Below are 26,715 nucleotides of genomic sequence, written 5' to 3'. Positions count from 1 at the left end.
TGTGGAAACTTGCGAGCAATGAACCCGCCTTCTTCTAAGGCATCTTCCCATGTTTGTTCTTCAACTTCCTGGTCTTTAAAGTCATCACTTTGGTCATTCTTATTAAATTCTGGTAAGCAACAAAACATTGCTAATAAACTGGGTTCTTTCTGAAGAGAATTTCCTTCGTCTTCAAACGATGCATCTTGCTTGTCAGGGACGTGGAAAAATGAGGCGGATGTTACATTTTCACTGTTGCAGTTTTGAACGTTGCTCTTTGAGCTTACAATTATGCTGCCTTTTCTTAAAAGGTGGGCTCTGAGACAACGTTTAAATGGAACTGGTGATGGGTGCTGATCGCACTCTCCCATTTGACTTATGCAACTAAAAAAGTGCCCCAACCAAGCCTAATTTAGTGTATACGTCATTCCCACGGTTTTATTTGACCGTTTTTAACAAGTTAGACAAAAGATAGAGCATTGTACTTTTCATCACTCTTATATCTCTACCGGTTAAACTCACGTCTTGCCAGATATTGTCTTGCATTTACAGGTTTAGTCCCGTAGGCATTTCTTGCTGATTTTCTATCTGTTGGAAGTCGAGAATTAAACAAATCAAACCAATCATCAACAAGCCAAATAAAATGGCTTGTAATTTTCCAGTTCTTCTCTTCAAATTTCGTCGGTTGCCGAAGTGATCAATAGATTTATAGGTACATTTGGACAGCAGCTGCACGGCACGTTTAACTGTCATTCGTTGCATACCTACAATAACATTGATATGTTTTTTGGAAAGTTTAAAAGCTGTCCGAAGATCACTTTGCTCCTCTTTATTAACTCTCCAACTGGACCATTGTGAGCGTACATACTACGTACCATTCGGCAATATGAATCCATGGTCAAAAAAGTTATTTTTAAAAAAATTAACTAAATAACTAGGTGTGGAGCATCTGCAAACACATATATTTCTGCTGTTGTCCATTTGATTAATAAAGGACCTTCCTCGTGATAGCCTAAGGCGAGGTTGAGTTGACGTCACGCTTCTTTTGGGTCAGCGCTGACAAGACCTCCTATACTCTCTCGACCTTGGCCCATACCCACCTCCATCGTGACTCTTTTATCACCTCTGAAATCTTTACTAAGCTGCTCTCCTTATTTCATCAGTTTTCAACCTCTCAAGCAGCGATACTCCCATAATCCACTTGGCATTCTCATCTCTGTTCTCTCACGCTTTAATTCCTCTTTTCTTCTTAGAGCCCATATTTTCGATCCATTCATTAACACTAGTCTTATCACTGTGCTATAGATCTTGGCTTTTAGCTTGATTGGCATTTTCTTATCACATACTACTCCAGCTACCTCTCTCCACTTCTTCCACGCCACTTTTATCCTACTGTCAACTTCAGCCTCACATCCTCCCTCTTGGCTTAAAGTACATCCTAAGTATGAAAACTTTTCTACCTGTTTTGTAATCGAGCCTCTCCTTTCTTGTATTACTATTCTGTCTCTATCCCCAGGGCTTGTTAAACAGGTTCTTAAATTATAATAGAGTTGTTGTCAGTCACAAATGTAACAGTGTTAAAAGTCAGCAGAAACAAATACACTCAAGAAAACTTAACAATATTTAATACTTAATTAATAAGCACAAAATTTAAACCAACCTTGTGGGATATAATGAATGCAGCAATACCTTTGTAACCACCAGGAAGGACAAATACCGGTCCTTAAAATCCAAATGGATTCCCTAATACTAAGGAAGCTAAACCTTATCAAAAAAAGACAAATATATGAGGAGGAAATGACAATTATTAATAAATAACTTGTTTGGATCCAGCAATCTTGCTGGCCAGACCAAAAAACTACCCTAATACTAATTCGAAGGAAGAAAGAAGGCAGAGTAAGTAACAAGAAAATAACTATAATTCCTACCTAATACCGCCCATTACTTAAGAAACAACGGCCGGCCCCGCCCTAGCTTTCCTAAATCCTGGATCCGCCACTGAGGGGGATGCATAAAGCAGTCTAAACTGCTGGATGTCACGATCATAACTCGGCCTGGTTGCAATATAAAAACCCACAGAATCTTTTTCTCAACACAGACGCAAAACACAAACACACACAAAAGATATGTGTGCGCGTGAGTGTGTGCGTGAGTGTGTGCGTGTGTGTGTGTGTGTGTGTGTATGAAGATAAAGGCCCATAAAAACACGTTTCATATGTTCCAGCCATATATTTAGGACATTCACTGATAAAGTGTTTTACAAGTGAACAGGAATACAGACAGGAGAAGTAGTGTCCGAAATATTATATGGTTGCAACGTACAAATAGTGTTCTCATCGGCCATATATCTTCATATGATACTGTTGGATTACAGTAAAAGACAGTCATGTGTATTTATGTACATATAGACATTTACATATATACATATCATTTGAATTCCTTTCGTTTCCTTCCGTGTCTGTTTGTTTTATCTGAAATCTATTCCTTTTTAAATAAGTAAGAACTTCTCTTTTTCTATTTCCTTCGACCTCATCTTACTTCTTCCTAATGAACTCCAAGTCAACAGCCCCCTTTGGTGGGCTTGTTCCACAGGAATAGGGATCTTCAATGATTCTACTACTAATCATAAGAGTTCATTTTTTTTCAGATACTTCTACTTGTGTCACACTACCTACCTGCAGAGATGCTGGAGGGTTGTGCATTGCTCCTTCTCAATCAGGCAACTGCACAGGTGTTCTCGACCCCAATGGCTGCCTTGGAGACAGCTGTTCCTGTTGCAAGGGAGGTGAGTGAATCCCCTTCAGTGGAAGGATTAGACCTCAAAATCTGTTGGAATATTTTCCATTGACTCCCTTTTACTGCCAGACTTGAGAATTCTCTTCCTGCTTCTGCTTTTCATGACTAGAGCATTTTAACTTCTTCCTTCCATTCCTGCTCCTATTTTCTTCTCGGCTGGGCTAGAATAGGATACAAATTACTCATTACACTAGTATCCCCGTCATATATACACATGTCAGCTCTATGAAGGAAATTTATATTGACTTCATTCTAGATGTTGTAAAGTGATGTATCTCTCGGGTATACTCTATCCCGTGGCTTTCCCCGAGAAGGCAAAGGCAATAAAATGTACTTTTGAAATAGTTCAAATCTTGAGAGATTTTATAGAACTTAACTTTGTATCTTTTCACAGAACCTTGACTCATATGGTGATAAAGGAAACACTGTTAACATATTTAACTATAATTCACTGCTAATAAGCCAACGTCACTTAAATATCACCACACCAATAAGAACTGATTTACATAAAAATTTACAATATTATTATGATATTCAATAGAAAGTAAAATAATATCACAACTGTTACAATCGTAAGTTAGTAGTATAGTACTCTTGCTTCACAAAAATAGCGGAGGTCCAAAAATAATGGAAAGCAAGCAGACAAGGAAGGAAGGAAGGAAGGAAGGAAGGAAGGAAGGAAGGAAGGAAGGAAGGAAGAAGGAAGGAAGGAAGGAAGGAAGGAAGGAAGGAAGGAAGGAAGGAAGGAAGGAAGGAGTGGAAGTAATAGGTTGAGCCATCAGAGATATTGATCCTGAGGCAAAAGACTGAAAGACTCAAAGAGTAGAGGAACAAAATTCTTCAAATGAAATATATACAGTATATACAATGAGGGAGAACAAACAGTTTGTCATAACACACACACACACACACACACACACACACACATATATATATATATATATATATATATATATATATATATATATATATATATATATATATATATATATATATATATATATATATATATATATGTGTGTGTGTATATTATATTACTATATATATATATATATATATATATATATATATATATATATATATATATATATATATATATATATATATATTGTATATATATATATCAAAGAATAATGTACTGGGTGCGCCTGCTTGTTTCAAATCAAGTTATGACCTGCCTGATTGATCATCGTAGTTTGTACTGTAAGATTTACTCTTTATTCTGTAAGTAAGCATAAAGAAGTTCACTATTCATATGATAGTGATAGAGGTCCTTTATTCCTCGCCAAAGGACAGCGAAACAGTCTCCCTACAGGAAGGTCGTGCAACTGGAGCGTCTTCAAAAGTTCAAGCGAAGAAGATACGATGCATGACTGCTCCAATGCAGTTTTCCTTGAATTCGAATACATTTTCGTCTGTTCATTAATTTATTATTGTATTTTTCCGTTTGATAAATGAGATCTCTTCTCTCTACATTTCCCTTCACTTCCTGATGGTCACCATATTCTTTGGAAGCTTGAATTGAAATTCTAGTCAGTGGTCCCTTTGGCTGGCTCGTTCCATATGAATAGGGTTTGTCGTCTTCAGGATAATAATAATAATAATAATAATAATAATAATAATAATAATAATAATAATAATAATAATAATAATAATAATAATAATAATAATAATAATAATAATAATAATAATAATAATAGCATGTATTATTTCTTCGTCGACGATCTAAGGTTGTGAGAAGACGAACAAGTGCACCGCTGTTGGAGGCTACTGCTTCCGAAAAAGATGGTCCCCACGTGTGTCACGGGATGGTCTTCAGATTTTGTGTTCTTGGGAACTGTCGCTGTTGCGTGGATCCTCACTGGCACGGGCATGGGCTAGGTTATGTGAACGGTATTTGGAACAGTATTTGGAACAGTATTTGGAACGGGAATGGGAATGGTCGGTAATGGTAAGAAAGATTTCCATTTCTTGATTTTTTGTCATGAGGAGCACCTCTGTGATTGACTGAAGATAGATTGTTTAACCACAGCACCAAAGATTGTGATGCAGTTCATCAGTGTGACTGCTTAGGAATTTTATCTATTTATAAATTTATTTCTTATTTTTAATGAATAGGATCTCTTCTTTCTATATTTACCTTTACTTCATCTTAGTTCCTCTTAATAAATGCCAATTCTTTAAAAACTTGAATTTCAAATCAATGGACCCTAGCGGAAAAATATAGGGGGAGTTTAAATATGTAAATATAAAATAAATATGAAACTGACCAGGATCATATCATTAAACTTTGCATTTTTAAGTGAAAGGGTAGAGATGGAAAAAAATGCATTTTAAATATTTAATAAATTTAATTTAAATGGTTAGACATTTATGAATACAAATAATTTAAAATGAGATAAATTTCACTGTAGCAGCTGGTGGTGGAATGACGTAAACGAGTCCTCGAATGATTAAGAATGTCAAGCGAGGACGAAGAAATGCACTTTAGTACGAGAGATTAAGGTTCACAACTGCGAGGGCTTAACTTTCTTCCTTTCACTCATCCGCTAAAAAATACAAAGTAAAGGAGAATCAACTACGGGAAAAATCAGAACAAAAGAGACAACACTATCAAAAGTTACTAAAATACTAAAATAAATCAACAAAAAATCAAACACGAATCAAAATATCAATTACTGCAATCGCATGACTAAAATCTACACTTTTCATATAAATCAATAAATAAAATAAATCTTAATCAACGAATCACCGAAAACAGCAATTACTAGTCACGAAAATCACCTTACGTAAATATTTACTCAAATCAACACTAAATCACAAAAGCTCTCAAATTATCAGTAAACAAATATCAAAATCAACGAGTAGTCAAATACTTAAGAAATAAAATTATAGACTGCATTGAAATCATAGGTTCAATCTAGCAAGAATTTAATAATTAAAATACTTGAAACAATTTTCAAAACACTGGCATATAGAATATGTAACGCAAGAACAAGCATTAAAGGCCCTTATGCTTACCCTGTTGCGATAACAGTTCTGGCGAGTGTGGAAAAAATCATTCAATAGACGATCATCGCTAAGCAGCGTCCGGATCCCATCCTCGATGAATTAGTGTGTAATTATGTCCATGATGGAGAAAAAATCCATAGTAATTAATCCAGCACTAAATCCAGTAGTAATCCAGGACGGAGTCATAAATCCAGCGTGAGTGTATAAATCCTTAAATCCACTTGAAAAATGTGGAGAGAGAAAGAGAGCCGCTCCTCGTCACTCCCGTGTAAGGTTATGCTGAAGACTGCTTAACTGTGTGAAAAAACTTCACAAAGGCTTTAGCGGCAGGCAGATATAACTACTGTAAAGTAGTATTATTTAAAAGCAAAGGGGCAATTAGCGACACTTCTGTATGCCAAATGTATAAATACTGAACTATTCAAATTAATAATTTGAAGTTTTTTCAATCTGCCCCCGCGGATTTAAATTTAAATTTCTATACAAGACCAGATTGAGCTAGCTGCTTATTCTTCTCAGAACAAATCAAGGCAGCCCCACCCGTTGAATTTTTGCAATATTGTCATTAGAAACAACATTAGAATCACTCTGAGGTACAAGATTTAAATCTAACTTATCAATATGAGAATCACTTAACCATCACCTTTAACCAAAAGAATAACAGACGATTTATCCCTAAAGACAACACTTTTATTACCCTTGACCAATTGTACTTGAACAGCCTCACCAAGAGAATTATAAATAACATCAAGAACTCTAGCTAAAGGGTAATTGGGAGCCTTAACCATTGAATCCTTTATCAAAACTATGTCACCTTTTGAGATTTTAACGTGCTCTCTAGGGTAATATTTATCTCTGTATTTAGTTGCTGATCTTGCAATCCAAATAAAAATTCATTGTGATAACTATTACGCAATTTTCTCTTTAATATGAATTAAACACTGAAAGTCCTACCCAAATCAGAAGAGTCTAATCATCAAGTTGACCTTCGTGATATATACATTCCATAACCGTGTATCATATCCAAACTTCAAAAACTCTGGTGACAGCACCTGAAAATCATCATTCACATTCTGCTCCCTCAATGCGCCAAGTTCAGAAATGGGTTTCTTATTAGCGTAACATATGCATTGTTTAATTACATGAGAAAAATTCCAGAAAATCCAGAATATTATTATGGATTGCTCCCTGTATTAACTTTCTTACCAGACCAACTCCGGACTCTATGATACCTCCAATACCACGATTCAGAGAACCACGAGGATACTGTGAAAATTCAGTGACATCGACACCCCTCTGATTGAAGAATTCCTGCACCTCACTTGCTTTCAGACATTCCTCAATCCATGTGAATGCACCACCAGATTTGAGCCAGAATCTGAAAATACTTTGTTAGGCAAACCATAGCTGTAAACATGATTTTGAAAAGCCAATAAAAATCCTTAGAATCAGCTGAAGTCACTATTTCAACATTAATCATGTTAGACCAAATACATTTAAAGATACCCCATAGGTTTTAACTTTGTCACTTCCATACCTTGTGAAATATGGCCCAAAGTAATCAATGAAACATACAGAAAAAAACCTCTTTATGGGATTCACATTCCATTCTCTATAGTCATTAGCATTAACTTTAACTGGTCTACTATTAAAACGTTTACAGTGGTAACATTCATTCACAACCTTCTTAACTGTTGAAAATCCCTTAAGCAGAAAAAATGCCGGTTTCAATTTATGTAACACATAGTAAGTACCTGAGCGATTAAACTTCAAGTGAGTGTCCATTATCAGTATTCTACCGAAATCACTTTTATTACTAATGAGTATTGGAGTTCTCGACATCATACCTTTAGACATCTTTCCCATCTTACATTTTACTCTAAGAATACCATCAGAGTCACAAAATACATTCATTCTACTAACTAGCTCAGGAATAGACTTTTTTGCTTTCAGTTTTGAAGTGAAAAAAAATCATGTAAATCTGGAAAGCAATTCTGTTGATCAAGCTTTAGCAAATCATTACTGCATTTTTGGTAGCTTGCATCTAATAAGGCAATTGTACTGCTGGCTCTTAGAATTTATTCTTAATCTTATATTGTTTATGAAAAGCTTAACTTTCATTAGTACTTTAACCGCTTTGTTTAAGTGAAGAATACTTAGTTATATCAACAACTGTACCAACTGACATATCTTCAACACTTGCCTTATTTAAAACCAGCTTGGGTATATCCACATCATTAATCATGCCTGGATTAGGAATTACAAGCCATTCCAGTAAACTTAAATCTTCCCGTAACATCTCTGGTCCGTCAAGTAACAAGAGTTTCTCAATTTTGAGAAAGATACTAATCTAGTAGTGAAATCTGCAGCATTTTCATTTGACCTACATGAGCTAACTTCACCGAGTGTATAGACTTACAGAGGTCGACAATATTTGTGATTCTATTATTCACATATACACTTCTCTTTTGAAGCTTTGTTCTCAAGTTCTCATAATCAGCTAGCCAACTTAAGGCAATCGTAGAATCTGAAAACAACATTATGTCATTAACTGCAATAGGCACAATACAGAAGTGAGCATTTTATACAGCTCAAAAGCCCTTTGCAATGCATACTCTACTGCAGTGAGTTCGAGTACAGGCATAGTTCGCCCTTGCAGATTTTTATTCAGAATCTTGTTATGGGCAGATACGAAGGATACCAACTTTGAATCTCTCTCCTGCAAGTAAATAACACATCCAATAAAGTTTTTACTTGCATCACTCATTACAATTATATCAAAAGTAGACTTTCTGCTACCCATATTATCTTGGTATCTCTAGCCTTTCACCATTATTGAATTGTGAAGCTATGTTTCTCCTATTCATTTAGCTGAGAACTATGAAGAGTTAGTATCCCATTTTATTTACATAATCCGACTGTAATTGCCTATGAGGAAAATCTTACATCTGTTTAAAACAGGCAAGTAGCATTATTAAATCAAATATACTCATTACTGTACTCAAAATCTGCTAGGAGTATCAGCTTCAACATTTAATTTTACACATGTGGCCTTTAGTACATCATTATATCTGTCCCAGCACATGCCAAGAATTTTAACCTCTTGTGGAGTCTCTGTGCCAACTTTACAGTCAATCTCATACTGAAATTGAGAATAATTAGTAACATACTGCTGCAATGGAAATTTATGCTGCTCAAATATTGTACTGGCTTCCCTGTGAACCATTTCAACTTCATCTTCATCTGCGCAGCCAATCAGAAAATTATCAACATAACTGCCTTGGTAGATTCTTTTTTTCAATTCATGAATTTCTTCAGCATCACCATCTGTCTCCAATATTAGCATATTATAAGACTGCACTGCAACAGATATGGAGAAACAGACATCCCAAATATTACTCGCTTTGAGCGATATACAACTGGTGTAAAATCTCTGGATTCAACATCCTTAAACCAATAAAAGAGAAATTTTGAGGAATTCTCATCATCAATGGCCAATCTGTGAAAGGCAAATTTTGAAATATCAAATCCAAATACAAACTTGTCAAACCTCATCATGGTCAATGCATCACTTATTTAAAATTCTTGTTGTAAACCTGGGTGGAATACATTGATTCAGACTAATGCCTTACTACCATCAGGTTTCTTTTCTGCAAGATTCGCCATGTAAACAAATAACTCTCACTTTCGTAGTATTTCTTTCTTCTTTAATTACAGGACTGTGGCTAATGAAGAAATATTTTGGAAATTTCCTTTTATATTCTTCAAAATCTTCAACTTTCTCAATGATTCCCAAATCAATTTGTGACTGGAAAACTTCATCAACTCGCTTTAGAACATTACTGTTCATGTATTTCTTCTTCAGACTGCACAGAACTTTGAAAGCAAGTCTCTCATTTGATCCAAGAAGATCTTTATATCTAGTCAACCAAGGAATTGGTACAACATAATATCTTTCAGAATCTCTGGAAATGTTGCGTAAAATAAAATCCGTCACTTCCTGCTCAGTTTCATTAGTAACACATTCAATAGAATTCTCTTCTTCCATATTTATGAATATTTTTTACAATTGTGATCCAACTGAGAATAATCCACAACCTTTGCTATATCTGGCATGCTTTCAAAATTACATATTCCATCAAGTGTTGGCACTTCATAGTCAAATCCATCAGAATCAATCTCCATAGTGCCAATGTATGAAGTAGTAGATTCTATTTCTTCAGAAATCTTCCTATTAGACATCAAAGATGTATCTACTACATCGGAAAGATTCTTTATCCAGTCAGAAATAGAACCAATCAATATTAGTTTATCATCAATTCTGTAAAAAGAAGTCAGTCTGTCTTTTTGACCTAGTACTCCACTCTCCATGCTCATCACACAATGCCAATCCACTTTCCTTTGCACCTATCAGTAGCTTTATATCATCAATGTCATGAATTCTGTTTACACAATTGAATTTATCATAAGCAACCTCTTTACCACTCTGCCTTAGCAGTTCTATTAATTTAGACATATGAGGAGCTTTCATCTGAATTTTAATCTTAGGAATACAAATGCAAGTAATTTCATAACTTACATCACCAATCTTAAAAGGAAAACTCACTGACTTGGTACAAATCTTTTGATTAGTATTAATCCCCTTGATAATCAAATGTATCTTAGGATCTACTACCTTTAAGTTCAAGAAATCTGCTAAACTTTCCTCAATAAAGGAATTCTGGCTACCTGAATCCAAAACTGTATCCACTTTTACACGATCAGTTCAGTTGTCACTGTTAGTAATGGTAATAAAGAATAAACATTATCCAAATGACTGGATGCTGTAACAGTTGATGGAATTTCATTAACCTCTCGACAACAGTTAACCACCTTTGTGGGTAGTTTTTGTTTACTATTACTAGAATCTGTTGGCTTTGAGCTACACAAAAAAACTCCAGTGTTTACCCTTTTTTGCATTTGAAGCATACACCTGATGTTTGAAATCTGCACCCACCCATTACTATTATGACCTTGCTTTTAACGCATTTAAAGCACTTGTGCAATTCTTCAATCGCTTTATTTTATCAGATACTTCCAAATACTTTGTACAACTGGCAATTTTGTGATCTTTAGCATTACAAAGCATACATGTACTCCTTGTTAAACTAGTATTCAAACTAGTAGCCAATACTGCGGTCTTACATGGACTTCCTTTACTAGTGTTTAATTGAGCGTTATATCTGCTGCAAGCTTCCAAAAATTTACACCAGTGACATCATCTAAAGTAGGATAAGACTTATTTGTGATCGCAACTATGATATCTTGAAATTAGTAGGCAGTGAAGACCACACAAAATAAAGCAATAAACAGTGTCCAAATCAATAGCATTATCTTTCACTGCATCAATCAGCTTCTTAATATGAGCATATAAAAAATATATGGATCATCCTTGCCCCAAACAAACCTCAAGTCAGTTAACTCTTTAATGAGGACAAACTTCTGAGGCATTTCATCAGCAAATGCTGCGATCAAAATTTTGTTTAGCCTGAACAAAAGTTTGCTGGGACATTTATGGAACTAATCATAGCCTTTGCTCTACTATGACATTGCTGCTCAAGTAAATTATACCTCTCGACTTCATTTAAATTATACGGAGCAGTCAAGTGTTCAAAAACTTCAAAGAATCGCTTGCATGTAAATTTATCTTCCTTAGAATCTGCATAATACTGAGGCAAATTCAACTTGGGCAAAGAGTTTTATTATCAATCTGTAAGGAGAGATTATCAAGTCTAGCTTGCATTTTGTTTGACAGTAATTTAATTTTACGATAATATTACCTCACATTCAGAATCCTGCCTATCCAAATCCTCCTGCAGAACTAAGGAGTCCAGTCTAACTTACTCAAATCAAATCATCTAAGCTCTGCAATCTTTGACTGTATTCACTCAGAAACTCAACTCGGTTTGCAATTCAGCTTTACCCAAAGAATCAACAGCATTACACAATTTAGTATACAATACACTAACTTACGGCGTATAGTAGTACGTTCACGCTTTTCCGATTCCGCCATCTTTAACTAATAGACAACACACCACAGACAAATCAACTTTCAAATAAAAACTAACACGTATAACGCGAGAGGAGGGGGACCCGGACACCGCCCCCAACTAGACACGACCAACATTCCACACCAGTGCTTAAAAAATATTAATCCAAAAGTTCGAAGGACCAGCGGAAAAATATAGGGGGAGTTTAAATATGTAAATATAAAATAAATATGAAATGACCAGGATCATATCATTAAACTTTGCATTTTTAAGTGAAAGGTAGAGATGGAAAAAAATGCTTTTTAAATTTTAATATTTAATTTAAATTTAAATAAAGGTTAGACATTTATGAATACAAATAATTTAAAATGAGATAAATTTCACTGTACAGCTGGTGGTGGAATGACGTAAACGAGTCCTCGAATGATTAAGAATGTCAAGCGAGGACGAAGAAAATGCACTTTAGTACGAGAGATTAAGGTTCACAACTGCGAGGCTTAACCTTCTTCCTTTCACTCATCCGCCTAAAAAATACAAAGTAAAGGATAATCAACCACGGGAAAAATCAGAACAAAAGAGACAACACTATCAAAAGTTACTAAAATAAATCAACAAAAAATCAACACGAATCAAAACTATCAATTACTGCAATCGCATGACTAAAATCTACACTTTCATATAAATCAATAAATAAAATCTTGAAATCAACGAATCACCGAAAACAGCAATTAACTAGTCACGAAAATCACCTTACGTAAATATTTACTCAAATCAAACACTAAATCACAAAAGCTCTCAAATATCAGTAAAACAAATATCAAAATCAACGAGTAGTCAAATACTTAAGAAATAAAATTATAGACTGCATTGAAATCATAGGTTCAATCTAGCAAGAATTTAATAAATTAAAATACTTGAAACAATTTTCAAAACACTGGCATATAGAATATGTAACGCAAGAACAAGCATTAAAGTCCCTTATGCTTACCCTGTTGCGATAACAGTCTGGCGAGTGTGGAAAAAATAATTCAATAGACGATCATCGCTAAGCAGCGTCCGGATCCCCATCCTCGATGAATTAGTGTGTAATTATGTCCATGATGGAGAAAAAATCCATAGTAATTAATCCAGCACTAAATCCAGTAGTAATCCAGGACGGAGTCATAAATCCAGCGTGAGTGTATAAATCCTTAAATCCACTTGAAAAAATTTGAGAGAGAAAGAGAGCCGCTCCTCGTCACTCCCGTGTAAGGTTATGCTGAAGACTGCTTAACTGTGTGAAAAAACTTCACAAAGGCTTTAGCGGCAGGCAGATATAACTACTGTAAAGTAGTTATTATTTAAAAGCAAAGGGACAATTAGCGACACTTCTGTATGCCAAATGTATAAATACTGAACTATTCAAATTAATAATTTGAAGTATTTTCAATCCACCCTGTGGTGGGCTTGTTCCGTATGAATGTGGTTCTTCGTCATCTTCTGAATAATGATAATAGAGTAGAGACTCTCTATTGTTCTGTTGCTATCTATTTAGCAGTTTAATATTTTCATTTAGGTTGAAAATGCAACATCTCCACCCCGATCGTTGTTAGTGGTGATCGTGATGGGTGCGTTCTTTCAAATGCTCCTTCACTCCTCCTTAAGAATGAGTTTTCCCAATCTACTTGTTAGTATTCATACATTCCCCTGGTGATTTAACCCTTCCTTCTCACTTCTTTCCTTCTTCGTCAATTTGTTTGAGTAAAGTTCATAGTCAACAAGACAACCTTGAATAAAACTAGATCTTTATTTTTCAATCCAGTCATTAAAGCTTTATCATTTAGTTCCTTTTCTCTACAGACTTTGATAAAAGTTAGTTCATCTGATCATTGGTCCTGCCTGAAGTCGTTTCTATTTTTGGGTTTTATTTTTCATTGTCACCTCTTCTTTAGGAAAGACTTTCCTTTGTTACATCTCCTATGGCTCCTACTGGCTTTCTTTTGCCACTTCTTCTGAAGGTCCTAGTGTCTTTGTCACCTCTCCTTTAGGACCTACGTTCTATCTTGTATCACCCTTTCTCTTACTCTGGTGCCTTTGTTACAGAGAGGGTTTATTTTCAGATTCCTAGAGGGAATCTTATTGGCAGCATCCATTCTCTTGGTACTCATGAGAGGATCATCGTCTTCTCAGAAAGGGATGTTTTTTTTCAACAACAATCAAACCACAGCTTCACACTTTTACTGGGTGGAAATAAACAATACTTGAACTGCATGGTTTGGAAATCTTTTTTTCCCTTCGACATTTCTTATTGCTTCCGATTTTTTCCTCACCCTTAGTCTTCTATCTTTCCTTCCTTCCTTACTTACTCCAGGTTTAACTCCTTGTACCTCCCCCCCCCCTTTCATTCTTTGCCCTTTCCATTAGGCATTGAAATGAGAAACACTGCTTTATTCAGCTGCTGGTCATGCGACCTTTTCTTCTTCTCGTGGCTATTCATTCAAGATTCCCTCTTGGGTTATTACCAGGTGGCTTAAGACGTATTTCACTAGTATTGTTGTTATTGCCATTATTTTCATAATCTCCTTTTTCCTCTTTTTAGCTGATTTTGATTAGACTTCATTGGTAAGTATTATCATCATATAGGATCCCTCTAAAAGTTTAATTAAAGAATCATGCAGTAATGACGAATGATGCATATTTTTTAAGAATACTACCGCAATTTTTCTCGTTCTTTGCCTTCATGTTTTTGAAGCCTTTGATCATCTTTTCTTTTCAGGAGAGGATTCACACGAAAGTGACCAACCCTTGCAACCAGATGAGTGAGAAACTGGCGTTGTCCCCTGCTACACTTGAGAACCATTAATTTATGATACTAATTTGACTGAAAACATTCTTTTCATCCTAATTATTAATTGAAGAATCTTAAATTGAAAACTTTTGTTATTTCTTAAATATGTTTTAAGATTATTCTGCAAATAAATTTAGCATGCAAAATAGCTCTTTGTGATTCCATCCCTATTATTGAAGTAACTGATCCACAAGGCATCGCTTGACACTTCTATTTATACTAGTTTTTACATAATTTGGTGTAGCTACGTACATGCGAAATGAAATATTCTCTATTATTGAAGTGACAGGGAGATTTGGACAATTTCTTTGTGTCTAATTTAGATAAAAATTGGACACAAAGTTCTTGATGCAAAGTAGACTGTCCTTTTGTGACATTCTTTTAAGAATCATCGAGTAGGTTGGCAATGTCAACTGCACCGTCTCCAGAGAGGGGCAATTATTCGGTTCTTTAAATGTTTTTCGTTGCACGAATGTTTGTGCTTGAAGCAGAGAACGATATTATCTTGTAGTTCAGTAAGATGAGTCATAAAAAGCGAAGGATTTGCACAAATGTGTCTATTGCAGTAATGAATATCAAGAAACGAAACTTATGAAAATACAAAACTTATAAAACGCGATAAATAATAATAATAATAATAATAATAATAATAATAATAATAATAATAATAATAATAATAATAATAATAATAATAATAATAATGGTACGAGCACCAACCTGAGGGAGTGATAGAAAACGATCACGCAAAGATCCTCTGGGACTATGGTATCAGAACGGATAGGGTGATACGTGCAAACTGACCAGACGTGACGTTGATTGACAAAGTCAAGAAGAAAGTATCACTCATTGATGTTGCAATACCATGGGGCACCAGAGTGAAGAGAAAGAGAGGGAAAAAATGGATAAGTATCAAGATCTGAAAATAGAAATAAGGATATGGGATATGCCAGTGGAAATCGTACCCATAATCATAGGAGCACTAGGCACGATCCCAAGATCCCTGAAAGGAATCTAGAAAAAAACTAGAGGCTGAAGTAGCTCCAGGACTCACGCAGAAGAGTGTGGTCCCTGAAACGGCACACATAGTAAGAAAAGTGATGGACTCTAAGGAGGCAGGATGCAACCCGGAACCTCCACACTATAAATACCACCCAGTCGAATTGGAGGACTGTGATAGAGCAAAAAAAAAAAAAATAAAATGAAATAATAATAATAATAATAATAATAATAATAATAATAATAATAATAATAATAATAATAATAATAATAATAATAATAATAATAATAATAAAGGCAAAGTAGCAAGGACTGAAGGGATAAAGCTACAGGATGGGGCTGGTTTCCAAAACATTGGTGAAAACAGATACAAATACTGGGAACCATAGAAGGAGAGGATATAAAACACAAGGGGTGAAGGAGGACCGATCAGGAAAGAATATATGCAGACCCTAAGGCGCCGGAAGTATGATGAAAGCCATAAAACACATGGGCAGTACCAGTAATCTGATACAGTGCAGGAGTAGTGTATTAGAGGAAAGCTGAACTCCGCAGCATAGACAAGAAAAAACTAGGAAACACATGATGATACGCAAAGCACTACACGCTATAGCATTTACGGACAGACTATACATAACACAAAAGGAGTGCATAAGGGGAAGAACGACTGATAAGAGTAGACGAAGATCCAGAGCTTTGCGGAGACAGGAGAATGACAAACAGAAAGGAGGAATTACACAACAAACCAATGCACGTATTGAAAGTCCTAAAGGGACATCGAGTTATCCCTTTCAGGACCATATTTTTAGTAACGAGAGCCAGAGCGAGGCTCTCTCTCTCTCTCTCTCTCTCTCTTTCTCTTTAACCAATTCCCTCCTCCTCTCTCTCTCTCTCTCTCTCTCTCTCTCCTCCTCTCTCTCCTCTCTCTCTCTCTCCTCTTACCAACCAACCGACCTCTGTGTAACTCGCATATCACAATCATCTCAGGTAGCTAAATCATACTCGTGAATTACAAAAATACATTTATTTTGTATTTAAGAATAAAAGGATTAACTAAATTAATCAATTCTCAAAGAACAAAATAGTTAACTGAAGAAGTTAATATTAAAAATCCAAAAAATGCATACTGTTATTCAAAACAGAAAACCCAAAAATAAGTTCCTGGGGATCGGAACAAACCTGTCCACCCCCTTTCTTCTCTACAATTAATTAGACATCAGTCACAAGATAGATAATAAAAAAGTCAGTCTCCCCACACCATTACCATGGAACTATCAGATATGTTCCCACTGAAGTTGCCAGACCTACCAGAGAAAAAAAGGAAAGAAACCTCACATAAATAGATTGCAAACAAACCAAAATGACATAAATCAAAAAGTTATATGAAAAAGGACTTCTTTGAAACTAAGGTATAAAATACAAAAAGACAAAGCCACACTCGGGCTTAAAAGTACGCTTACCCATTTCAGCTGTGAGCATTAACATTTAAACAAAATCACACAAGGCCGAATCTCCGACTTGGGCGCTACTCCAATTTGGTTATCTTACCTTCCCATTGATATGACGTCACTGATTCGTCACAAGTTCATTGCACTGGAACAGATGCGTGACGTCATATACAGCTCATTATCACACCCATAAGAATCTACCCAAAACCAGATCCTTGCTTCCGCTCATGCGCGAAAACACAAACCGTGGCCTGTCTTTGCTTAGGCTGACACCTTCCCAAATCGCGCCACCCCAAGAGATGCGTCAACATTTTAGTCCCCACTTTTCCATGGGAGTCAAAAATGATGATATCTGTCGTTTCAAAGAATGTCACGTGCTCATCACATCCGTCCAACTGACACACTACTGAATAAACATTTTATTATCTCAAAATATGCATATACCAAACCCATTATACTAATAATACTCATTTCACATGGACAGTACATGAGGCAGACCAAAGAACTGGCCAGCGATGAAACATGGCAATGGCTACAGAAGGGAGAACTCAAAGAGGAAACAAGGAATGCTAACAGCGGCGCAAGATCAGACCCTTTAGTCATATGCAGGAAGTGCAATATGAAAAACGAGACTATTCACTAGACTTGAAAAGAGGCATGATTCAGGGGCAAAAGCCCTCCACGGGAGCCTGTGTGAGAAACACCAGCTACCTTGCAGTAATAGGTGGGCACGAGCACCAACCGGAAGGAGTGATATAAAATGATGAGGCAAAGATACTCTGGTCTATGTATCAGAACAGATACGTGCAAAAAGACCAGATGTGACGTTGATTGACAAAATCAAGAAGAAATTAGCACTCACTGATGTTGTCATAACCATGGGACACTAGAGTTGAAGAGAAAAAAAAAAAAGGGCAAAAATGGATAAGAATCAAATAAGAATAAGAAGAATATGGGCTATGCCAGTGGAAATTGTACCATAATCATAGGAACACTAGGCACGATCCCGAAATCCCTGAAAGGGAATCTGGAAAAACTAGAGGCTGAAGTAGCTGCAGGACTCATGCAGAAGAGTGTGCTCCTAGAAACAGCGCACATATTAAGAAAAGTGATGGACTCCTAAGGAGGCAGGATGCAACCGGAAACAACCTCACACTATAAATACCACCCAGTCGAATGGAGGACTGATAGACAACCGCCACCCCCCCCCCAAAAAAAAAAAAATAATAATAATAATAACAATAATGATAATAATAATAACATAGCAAGTGAGGAAACAAGGCACTTGTAACGAGTTGTAATTCGATGCATTGAATTGAGAGATATTACAGTTAACTTAAAAATCTCTCTCTCTCTCTCTCTCTCTCTCTCTCTCTCTCTCTCTCTCTCTCTCGTTAGCTCCTAATTTTTGACAGAAGTGGAAGCCAGCAACATACATAAAAGTTCACCTTCCCCTGTTGCATCAAGACCTTCTGTTTATAAAACGTCAAATTTCATTGAACAAGAAATTTCGCAGAAAATGACTCTCGTTCAATTTAAAGCACCGTTATCACTATTTTGCATATGACTTAAAAAAAAAGACTTTATTGTTTATTGCTTTCTTTATATATTCTTCTTTTCTCCCTCATCGTCTTTGCCTCTTTTTGCTCCAAGGTTGACGGGAATTGACGAAGACTGAAAAGATTGGAGAGAGACCGTTCGAGCAGCTCAAAGTTGGGAAATACCACATCATATGAGAAGAGCTTCTTCATTCGTCTTCTTACCATCTATCTATCTATCTATCTACGCAGACGACGCGCAGGCGGAACAGTGAATTTGTATGTGGGTTTGTGCATGTGTGTATGTGTTTATATAAATAAATCATGTACAATGGTTTGAAATATATAATTGAATGCGTCTCTGATTTTTTTAAGCAGGAAAAATACGCCATTAATTACATGCGATTTATTTTTTTTAAATAATAAAAGAAATGGCACAGTTGTAGAATTCTCTTCCTCCTTCTTCAGTTTCTTGGTTCTTTTTGACATATTCCTCTTCAGGATGCAAGTTTGCTGTCACTTGAATCAATCAATATTGTTTTGTCTAGCTTTATAAGAATTTCTATCTTATTCAATTATCACGTTCATTTTATGTCTGTGAGCCTGATGTTAGAATTATATTTACTGTAAAAAGAGAGAAAACATTTGTTTCAGTATGCTAACTCAGTAGTAACATTACAAGCTGCTTTACATGCCTTTTTTGTAACAGATAGTATCAATTAATCAGCATCAGGAGGTCATGTTGCGAGGTGGGCCAGACGACCCACATCAGACTCACAGACATAAAAGTGAACTTGATAATTGAATAGGATAGAAATTCTTATAAAGCTAGACAAATCAATATGGATTGATTCAAGTGACAGCAAACTTGCATCCTGAAGAGGAATATGTCAAAAGAACCAAAAAAAACTGAAGAAGGATGAGGAGAATCTACAACTAGAGACAATTTGAAAGAATCGTTCACTGCGCCATTTAATATGGGAGTTTACCATATCCACAGATGAATTGTGCGCTTACATTGCTTGCAACGTTCCTTGGTCATTTTAAGGGGGGAGGACTACAGTGCGCAAACTCCTTGGAGCAGTGGACAGAAAATTTTTGTCTGAGAAAGAGGAGTAATAATAATAATAAATAACATAATAAATAATAATAATTAAATAATAATAATCCAATAATAATAATAATAACTAATAATAAATAAGTAAGATGGATGCCGGGTACCAACTCAAGAAAAGAGGCAACAGAATCAACCATCTGATGTTCATGGACGACATCTAGCTGTATGGTAAGAGCATCAAGGAAATAGATACCCTAATCCAGACTGTAAGGATTGTATCTGGGGACATCAGGATGGAGTTTGGAATAGAAAAATTGCCCGCCTTAGTCAACATACAAAAAGGCAAAGTAACGAGAACTGAAGGGATAAAGCTACCAGATCGGGAGCAACATCAAACACATAAGATGAGAACAGGATAACAAATACCTGGGAATAATGGAAGGAGGGGTATATAAAACACCAAGAGATGAAGGACACGATCAGGAAAGAATATATGCAGAGACTCAAGGCGATACTCAAGTCAAAACTCAATGCCGGAAATATGATAAAAGCCATAACCACATGGGCATGCCAGTAAATCAGGATACAGCGCAGGAATAGTGGAATGGACGAAGGCAGAACTCCGCAGCATAGATCAGAAAACCAGGAAACATATGACAATACACAAAGCACTACTCCAAGAGCAAATACGGACAGACTATACATAACACGAAAGGAAGGAGGGAGAGGACTACTAAGTATAGAGGAATGTGTCAACATCGAAAAACGAGCATGGGGCAATATCTGAAAACCAGTGAAGACGAGTGGCTAAAGAGTGCATGGGAAGAAGGACTAATAAAAGTAGACGAAGACCCAGAAATATACAGAGACAGGAGAAAGACAGACAGAACAGAGGACTGGCACAACAAACCAATGCAAGGACAATACATGAGACAGACTAAAGAACTAGCCAGCGATGACAATTGGCAATGGCTACAGAGGGGAGAGCTAAAGAAGGAAACTGAAGGAATGATAACAGCGGCACAAGATCAGGCCCTAAGAACCAGATATGTTCAAAGAACGATAGACGGAAATAACATCTCTCCCATATGTAGGAAGTGCATTACGAAAAATGAAACCATAAAACCACATAGCAAGTGAATGCCCGGCACTTGCACAGAACCAGTACAAAAAGAGGCATGATTCAGTGGCAAAAGCCCTCCACTGGAGCCTGTGCAAGAAACATCAGCTACCTTGCAGTAATAAGTGGTACGAGCACCAACCTGAAGGAGTGATAGAAAACGATCAGGCAAAGATCCTCTGGGACTATGGTATCAGAAACGGATAGGGTGATACGTGCAAACAGACCAGACGTGACGTTGATTGACAAAGTCAAGAAGAAGGATCACTCATTGATGTCGCAATACCATGGGACAACCAGAGTGAAGAGAGAGGGAAAAAATGGATAAGTATCAAGATCTGAAAATAGAAATAAGAAGGATATGGATATGCCAGTGGAAATCGTACCATAATCATAGGAGCACTAGGCACGATCCCAAAGATCCCTGAAAAGGAATCTAGAAAAAAAAACTAGAGGGGCTGAAGTAGCTCCAGGACTCATGCAGAAGAGTGTGATCCTAGAAAACGGCACATAGTAAGAAAAGTGATGGACTCCTAAGGAGGCAGGATGCAACCGGAACCCCACACTATAAATACACCCAGTCGAATTGGAGGACTGTGATGGAGCAAAAAAAAAAAAAAAAAAAAAAAGGGGGGGGGGAAAAAAAAAAAAAAATAATAATAATAATAATAACAATAATAATACCTAATAATAATAATAATAATCCTTTATTTCCAATTGTACATTGGGTATTCTACAAAAGTGGCCATATCAGTTATAAAACATTTTGAATTTACTCTTACATAAAACTGGTATAGGTTAAGAATATCAAAAACAGTAAAAATAGCAATAATATAAATATAGAAAAACTATTGAACTATGGATAAAAATAGACAATCATAGGTAAATGAGCTTCAAATAGAAATCTAATAGTCATAAATTATCAATAAATAAGTATATAAAAATACGTGCAGGCAATACAAAACGAAGAACAGCTCTAAAAAGATAGGATATGTAGTAAAAATCAGATAGTCATAAGATTTTCAATAAATAAGTCTTAGCAAATATGTACAGACTCAGAACCCATTTTGAATTAGGATACCTGGATTTAAAAACTACAATATAGTATCAGGTAGTAAAAGATATAAAAAATTAAGCCGGATTAAAATCCAAGAACAAAGTACTAATAATTAAAAGAACAATTAAGACTCTGTTAAAAGTAAACTCCTTAGTTTTGACTGAAAATAGACACAAAGCCAGCTTCTTTTATTTCACGTGGCTGTTCATTATGCAACACTGGGACCTCGGACTCTGATTTGCCGTGAGCCAATACTAGTTTTTATGTCTTGCAACATACAAATCATCCCTTTGGCGTGTAGTGACATTACTGAATAAAGATACTGGTGGGAAACTGTATAACCAATCTGGAATTTTATTATTTAAGCTTTATATACCATAGTGCACATGTCAACAGTATACTGGTCTCTTATTTTCAACCATTCCAACTCCTTTAAATGTCGAGTTACATGTTCAAACTTTCTAACGTTGCCAACAGCCACTCTTGCTGCAAAGTTCTGCAGCTTTTGTACTCTCTGTAGCTGTGATTTGTTTAGTACATCCCCAAACTTTTAAAGCAATATTCTATAAAACTTAAAGCTAGTGAATGGACGACTATCTTGCGAGTACTTGACTCAAAATGATCTTTTACTTTATTTAAGTATAAGAGTACCCATTACCTTTTTATACATTTCGTCTATGTGACAGTCAAAGTTCATGTACCGATCGAAATGAACACCTAAATTTTTCACAGTCGTCATTGGCTTAATTATATTTCCATTAAAATTTATCTGTACTTCATCTCCAATATCTGACACATATTGCCTGGATCCAATAATGATAAACTGTCTTTTTCTCATTTAGAAGTAAGCCATTTCTCAAAAAGTAATCTTTAGCTCTGTTTAGAATGTCTTTCTGCCTTACAAATCATATCGGCTATATCCTTAATGCGTGTCATCAGCATATTGAACTATAAAGCAGCCAGGTATTGATCTCACGAGATCATTAACATATACCATGAAAAGTTATAGGCGAGATTGATCCCTGAGGTACTCCGAATGAATATTTTTCTTCGATGATACAGTACCATTTGAGCCTGAGGGACTGAAACCTATTCTCAAGGTATCTCTTAAACCAGCTCTGATCAATATTCATCAACGTACATTTCTCCAATAATATGGCATGATTCACGAAATCAAAAGCCTTAGATAAATCTAGTAATAAAAGTAAGAAAACTTTTTTGTTGAGTATTTTCATAAATCTTGTCAGATAATTTTAACAGGGCTGTTTCAGTAGAAACAATTTTGGTCGAAATCCATGCTGGCTTAAAGAGATTAGTTTATTTTTCCTCTAAAAATTCAGTTAACTGATTTGCAATAATTTTTTTCAAGTACTTTCGATAGAATAGGTAGCAAGGAAATGGGACGGTAATTTGAGATATCGTTGGCATCCCCACTTTTAAAGAGCGGAATGACATGGGGAATTTCCATATGTCTGGATATGAATAAGTAACAATTGATGTATTGATAATTATCGTCAGGTAAAAAGCAATAACATATAAACCATCTCTAATGAAACGTAAACAAATACCATTAGATCCCAAAGGCGTTAGTTTCTTTTCAAATCTTAATGACTAAGATACTGTGTTACAGTCACTGGCCTTGGTTTAAAACTATCGACTCTACTGTGAGGGATAATAGGGTCTGTTTCCAAAGGCATGCGGTTATGCAGTTCTTCCTGTGTTTTTTCAAAGGTCTTTCTCCCCACTTCTGCGAAGAATTCGTTAAACTCTTCAGCTTTACGTTGCAAATCATCTTTGGTATCACAATTCAGCTTATTCGTATCGCTGTTTATTCCATTGAAAAGCATATTATTAGTAACCTTCCACGTAGCAGCCATGTCACCTTTAGCATTTTGAAATTCTTGTTTGTAGTACTGCTTTCTACTATCAGTTAACATAGAGTTTACCTTTTTCTTTAGTTCCTTATGAGTTTCTCTAAGCTGAATATTTTCTCTATGATTTTTTTAGTTTTTTTTCACGTTATCTCTTACCATTATCGTGTCTTTTATAGTATCAGAAATCCAAGGGGCAGGGGGACGAGTTAACTTCTCTAGTAACCACAGGTGCGCACATATCTACAACGGATGTGAAAACATTGGTTAAAATTTCTACTTGCTTACTTACGTTTATCGGTACTTAAAATTTGATTCAATATGTGAACATTATTCATAAGAAGAGAGCAAAGAGTTTCTTGAGAGTAACTTTTGAAGCACCTAAAAGTTTTAAAAACTTCTCGTCGAATCTGACTATTAGCTAGGGTTTACCTCTGATTTTGTTATCATATATTTAGCATTTGTAATGACTAGATCGATAAGGGATGCTGAGGTAGAAGTGATTCGTGTGGGTTATCTACAATCTGGTCAAATCTTAAATTTTTAATTAGCTTACCCAGTTTGTTCTCCTTTTTAACAAATCATCAATAAAATCCCCGTAAATGAAAACAGGCTATTGCGTAAAATTTACTTCCTTAAAGACGTCTGAAATATAGTTAAAAGAGATAACAGCAGCTTTAGGATGGCGGTACACGCACCCGACAATAATAAAGGGAAATTTTCGATGTTGGACGGAGGCCCACTTATCTTCCACTCCCTCCTGTTTTTCGATCCAAATTTCAGCTCGGTGACTTTCAAAATAATTCTTATAAACAAACATACACCTCCACCTCGACCATGATCCTCACGATATATATTATACTCAGGTATATGAATAAAAGTATCACTTATATAAGGATACAGCCATGTCTCACTAATACATAAAATATCGATTTTTTGTTCTTCTTAGCATTAACTGTATTTCAAGTATATGACCAAGTATTGATTGGGCATTTATATGTACAATTTTTAGAAAATCATTACATTAAGCATTCTCAATGGCACTGCCTTCTTGGCCTATGTCCTAGTAATGGATATTTTTCTGACATTGTTTGCTTTGTGTCCATATTCATGGCATGAGTAACACCTAACCTTATGGTCGAACCTACAGTCGGATTGGTGGTGATTAAATTCACCATATTTGCAACACCCATACCCATTTCTTTCGGTATATGAATAATAGTAGTCGTTAACTTCTCTGTTACTTCTATCATATCCTTGTCTAGAATTTGTACTCCTAAAGTGCGCTTGGTCTCTACCATAACCAAGTCCACCTCGATAATAATTATTATTCCTTGAGTGTTGATAGCTATTTCTATGTAACCTATGTTTATTCCTTCCTTCTACCTCCCGATTTATCATAAGGTTGCTACTTTACTCTTTACATGATTAATCCTATAGTTATAATTTTTCAGATTACATATATTGACTTGATTTCTTTCCAAATTAAAAAACAGAGAAAAGTCGTTTGTGCAATATAGATGAAATTGCATCTAGCAACCTAACCGCAACCCAATCCTATTTAGCAAATCATAGTTTTTATCATCCTGGTTTTCATAGCAATTTGTATCAATATCGCCTGTTCCAAGCTTAAAAAAACCTTTGTGTCTCAATTAAAACAACACCATTTCTGTCACACCATTCTAACAATTTACAGTTATATTGATTTATTCTACTATTCAAATCATGTCTTGCTTCTAGAGCTGGAACAAGTTCACAAACCTTTACTACAATGTCATTATTTTTCTCTTTGAGTTCAGCCACAATGGCGCCCAGGTTATCGAGGACTCTTTCCAACGCTACATCTTCGTCAAGCAGGTCTTGAGTACCACAGTAGATGATGCATTCTTTCGGTGAAATTTCCAGTTTTTCCCTAATCCAGGACTTTAGTAGATCCAGATTTGCTTCGGGGAGGGTTCTGATCATAGCCTTATCGTTGAGGTCATTAGACTTTACTTCTTTTAAACAAGAATCTCCAATAAGTAATATATTTCCTTCATTCGAAGTGGATGCCAGAGTTTGACGGGAGCGCGATCTATTCTGTTGCTGAAGGCTCTCTTTTAAGTGTTTGATAGTTTCTTCAGCAAAATAAAGTTTAGTTTTAAGCTCCTCTATTTCTTTTTCCTTCTCTGCCCGGGAATTGTTCACAACATAAAAATTGTCTTTAGTTTCCCTAACAAACGCTTCAAATCGGTGAAGTAGTTCTGCCGAATTTGGGATTAGTCTCTCATTTTCTCATGGGTGCCATCAGGCGGCGAAAGTGTTTCTTCAATACTCCCATAATAAGTGATCAGTTTATCAATTAGGGTTTCTTTATTAGTCCATACACCTCCAAGTCCCAGCTGAGTACAGTGTTTCTGCAATTCACTCTTCTTGTACCCTCTTAAAAAAAACTTGTTGTTGTTGGGTTTTTTGGAAAGCGACGAGAGAGAGAGGAGAGAGAGAGAGAGAGGAGAGAAGAGAGAGAGAGAGAGAGAGTGGCTCCCTTGCATTGACAAGAGATTGGGTACGAATGTTCAGTAGGTAAGTGATCATTAAACAAGCTGCCTGATGTGAATTCAACTCTCAAGAGAGGAAGCAGGCCTATATGTAGAGCATCTTTTCCAGACATGAGAGCAGTAGTGTTCCAGACAATGGCAGACCAATGCATGGTAGTTTTTCCATCCTGCATGCTGAGGCAAATTAAGGGGAGCAGGGTGACATACTAACATGGAGAAACAGTGACGTCCGCAGATGGTTTATAGACTTAATAATAGGGCAGGCTTATGTAAGAAGCGGCATAGAACGCTCAACATAATTCTTTGTGACTTCGTGAGACAGCGAGAGATTAGTTCCCGCGCACATGCAATAATCTGTTTAGCGCAGACCATAATGTTATACCTCAAATGAAAATTCTTTCTTCTATTAAGTATTCGATTTATGTTTTTCTGACCTATGTGAAGGCAG

General features: G+C 35.9%; 1 protein-coding gene across 1 annotated transcript in view; it reads left to right on the top strand.

The window, feature by feature from the left end:
• Positions 1-4,802, top strand: part of LOC135199891 (keratin-associated protein 5-1-like) — a 67,213-nt gene extending 62,411 nt beyond the window's left edge. Inside the window, exons 5-6 of the mRNA XM_064228018.1 lie at positions 2,627-2,764; positions 4,506-4,802. Of these exons, the coding sequence (XP_064084088.1) occupies positions 2,627-2,764; positions 4,506-4,750 (383 nt within the window). The 3' untranslated portion in view covers positions 4,751-4,802. The remainder of the gene's footprint in view (positions 1-2,626; positions 2,765-4,505) is intronic.
• Positions 4,803-26,715: the final 21,913 nt, after the last annotated feature.

The sequence above is a fragment of the Macrobrachium nipponense genome, chromosome 26 (genome assembly GCF_015104395.2).
Source record: "Macrobrachium nipponense isolate FS-2020 chromosome 26, ASM1510439v2, whole genome shotgun sequence".
Taxonomy (NCBI): domain Eukaryota; kingdom Metazoa; phylum Arthropoda; class Malacostraca; order Decapoda; family Palaemonidae; genus Macrobrachium; species Macrobrachium nipponense.
This window is presented reverse-complemented; position numbering and strand designations above follow the sequence as displayed.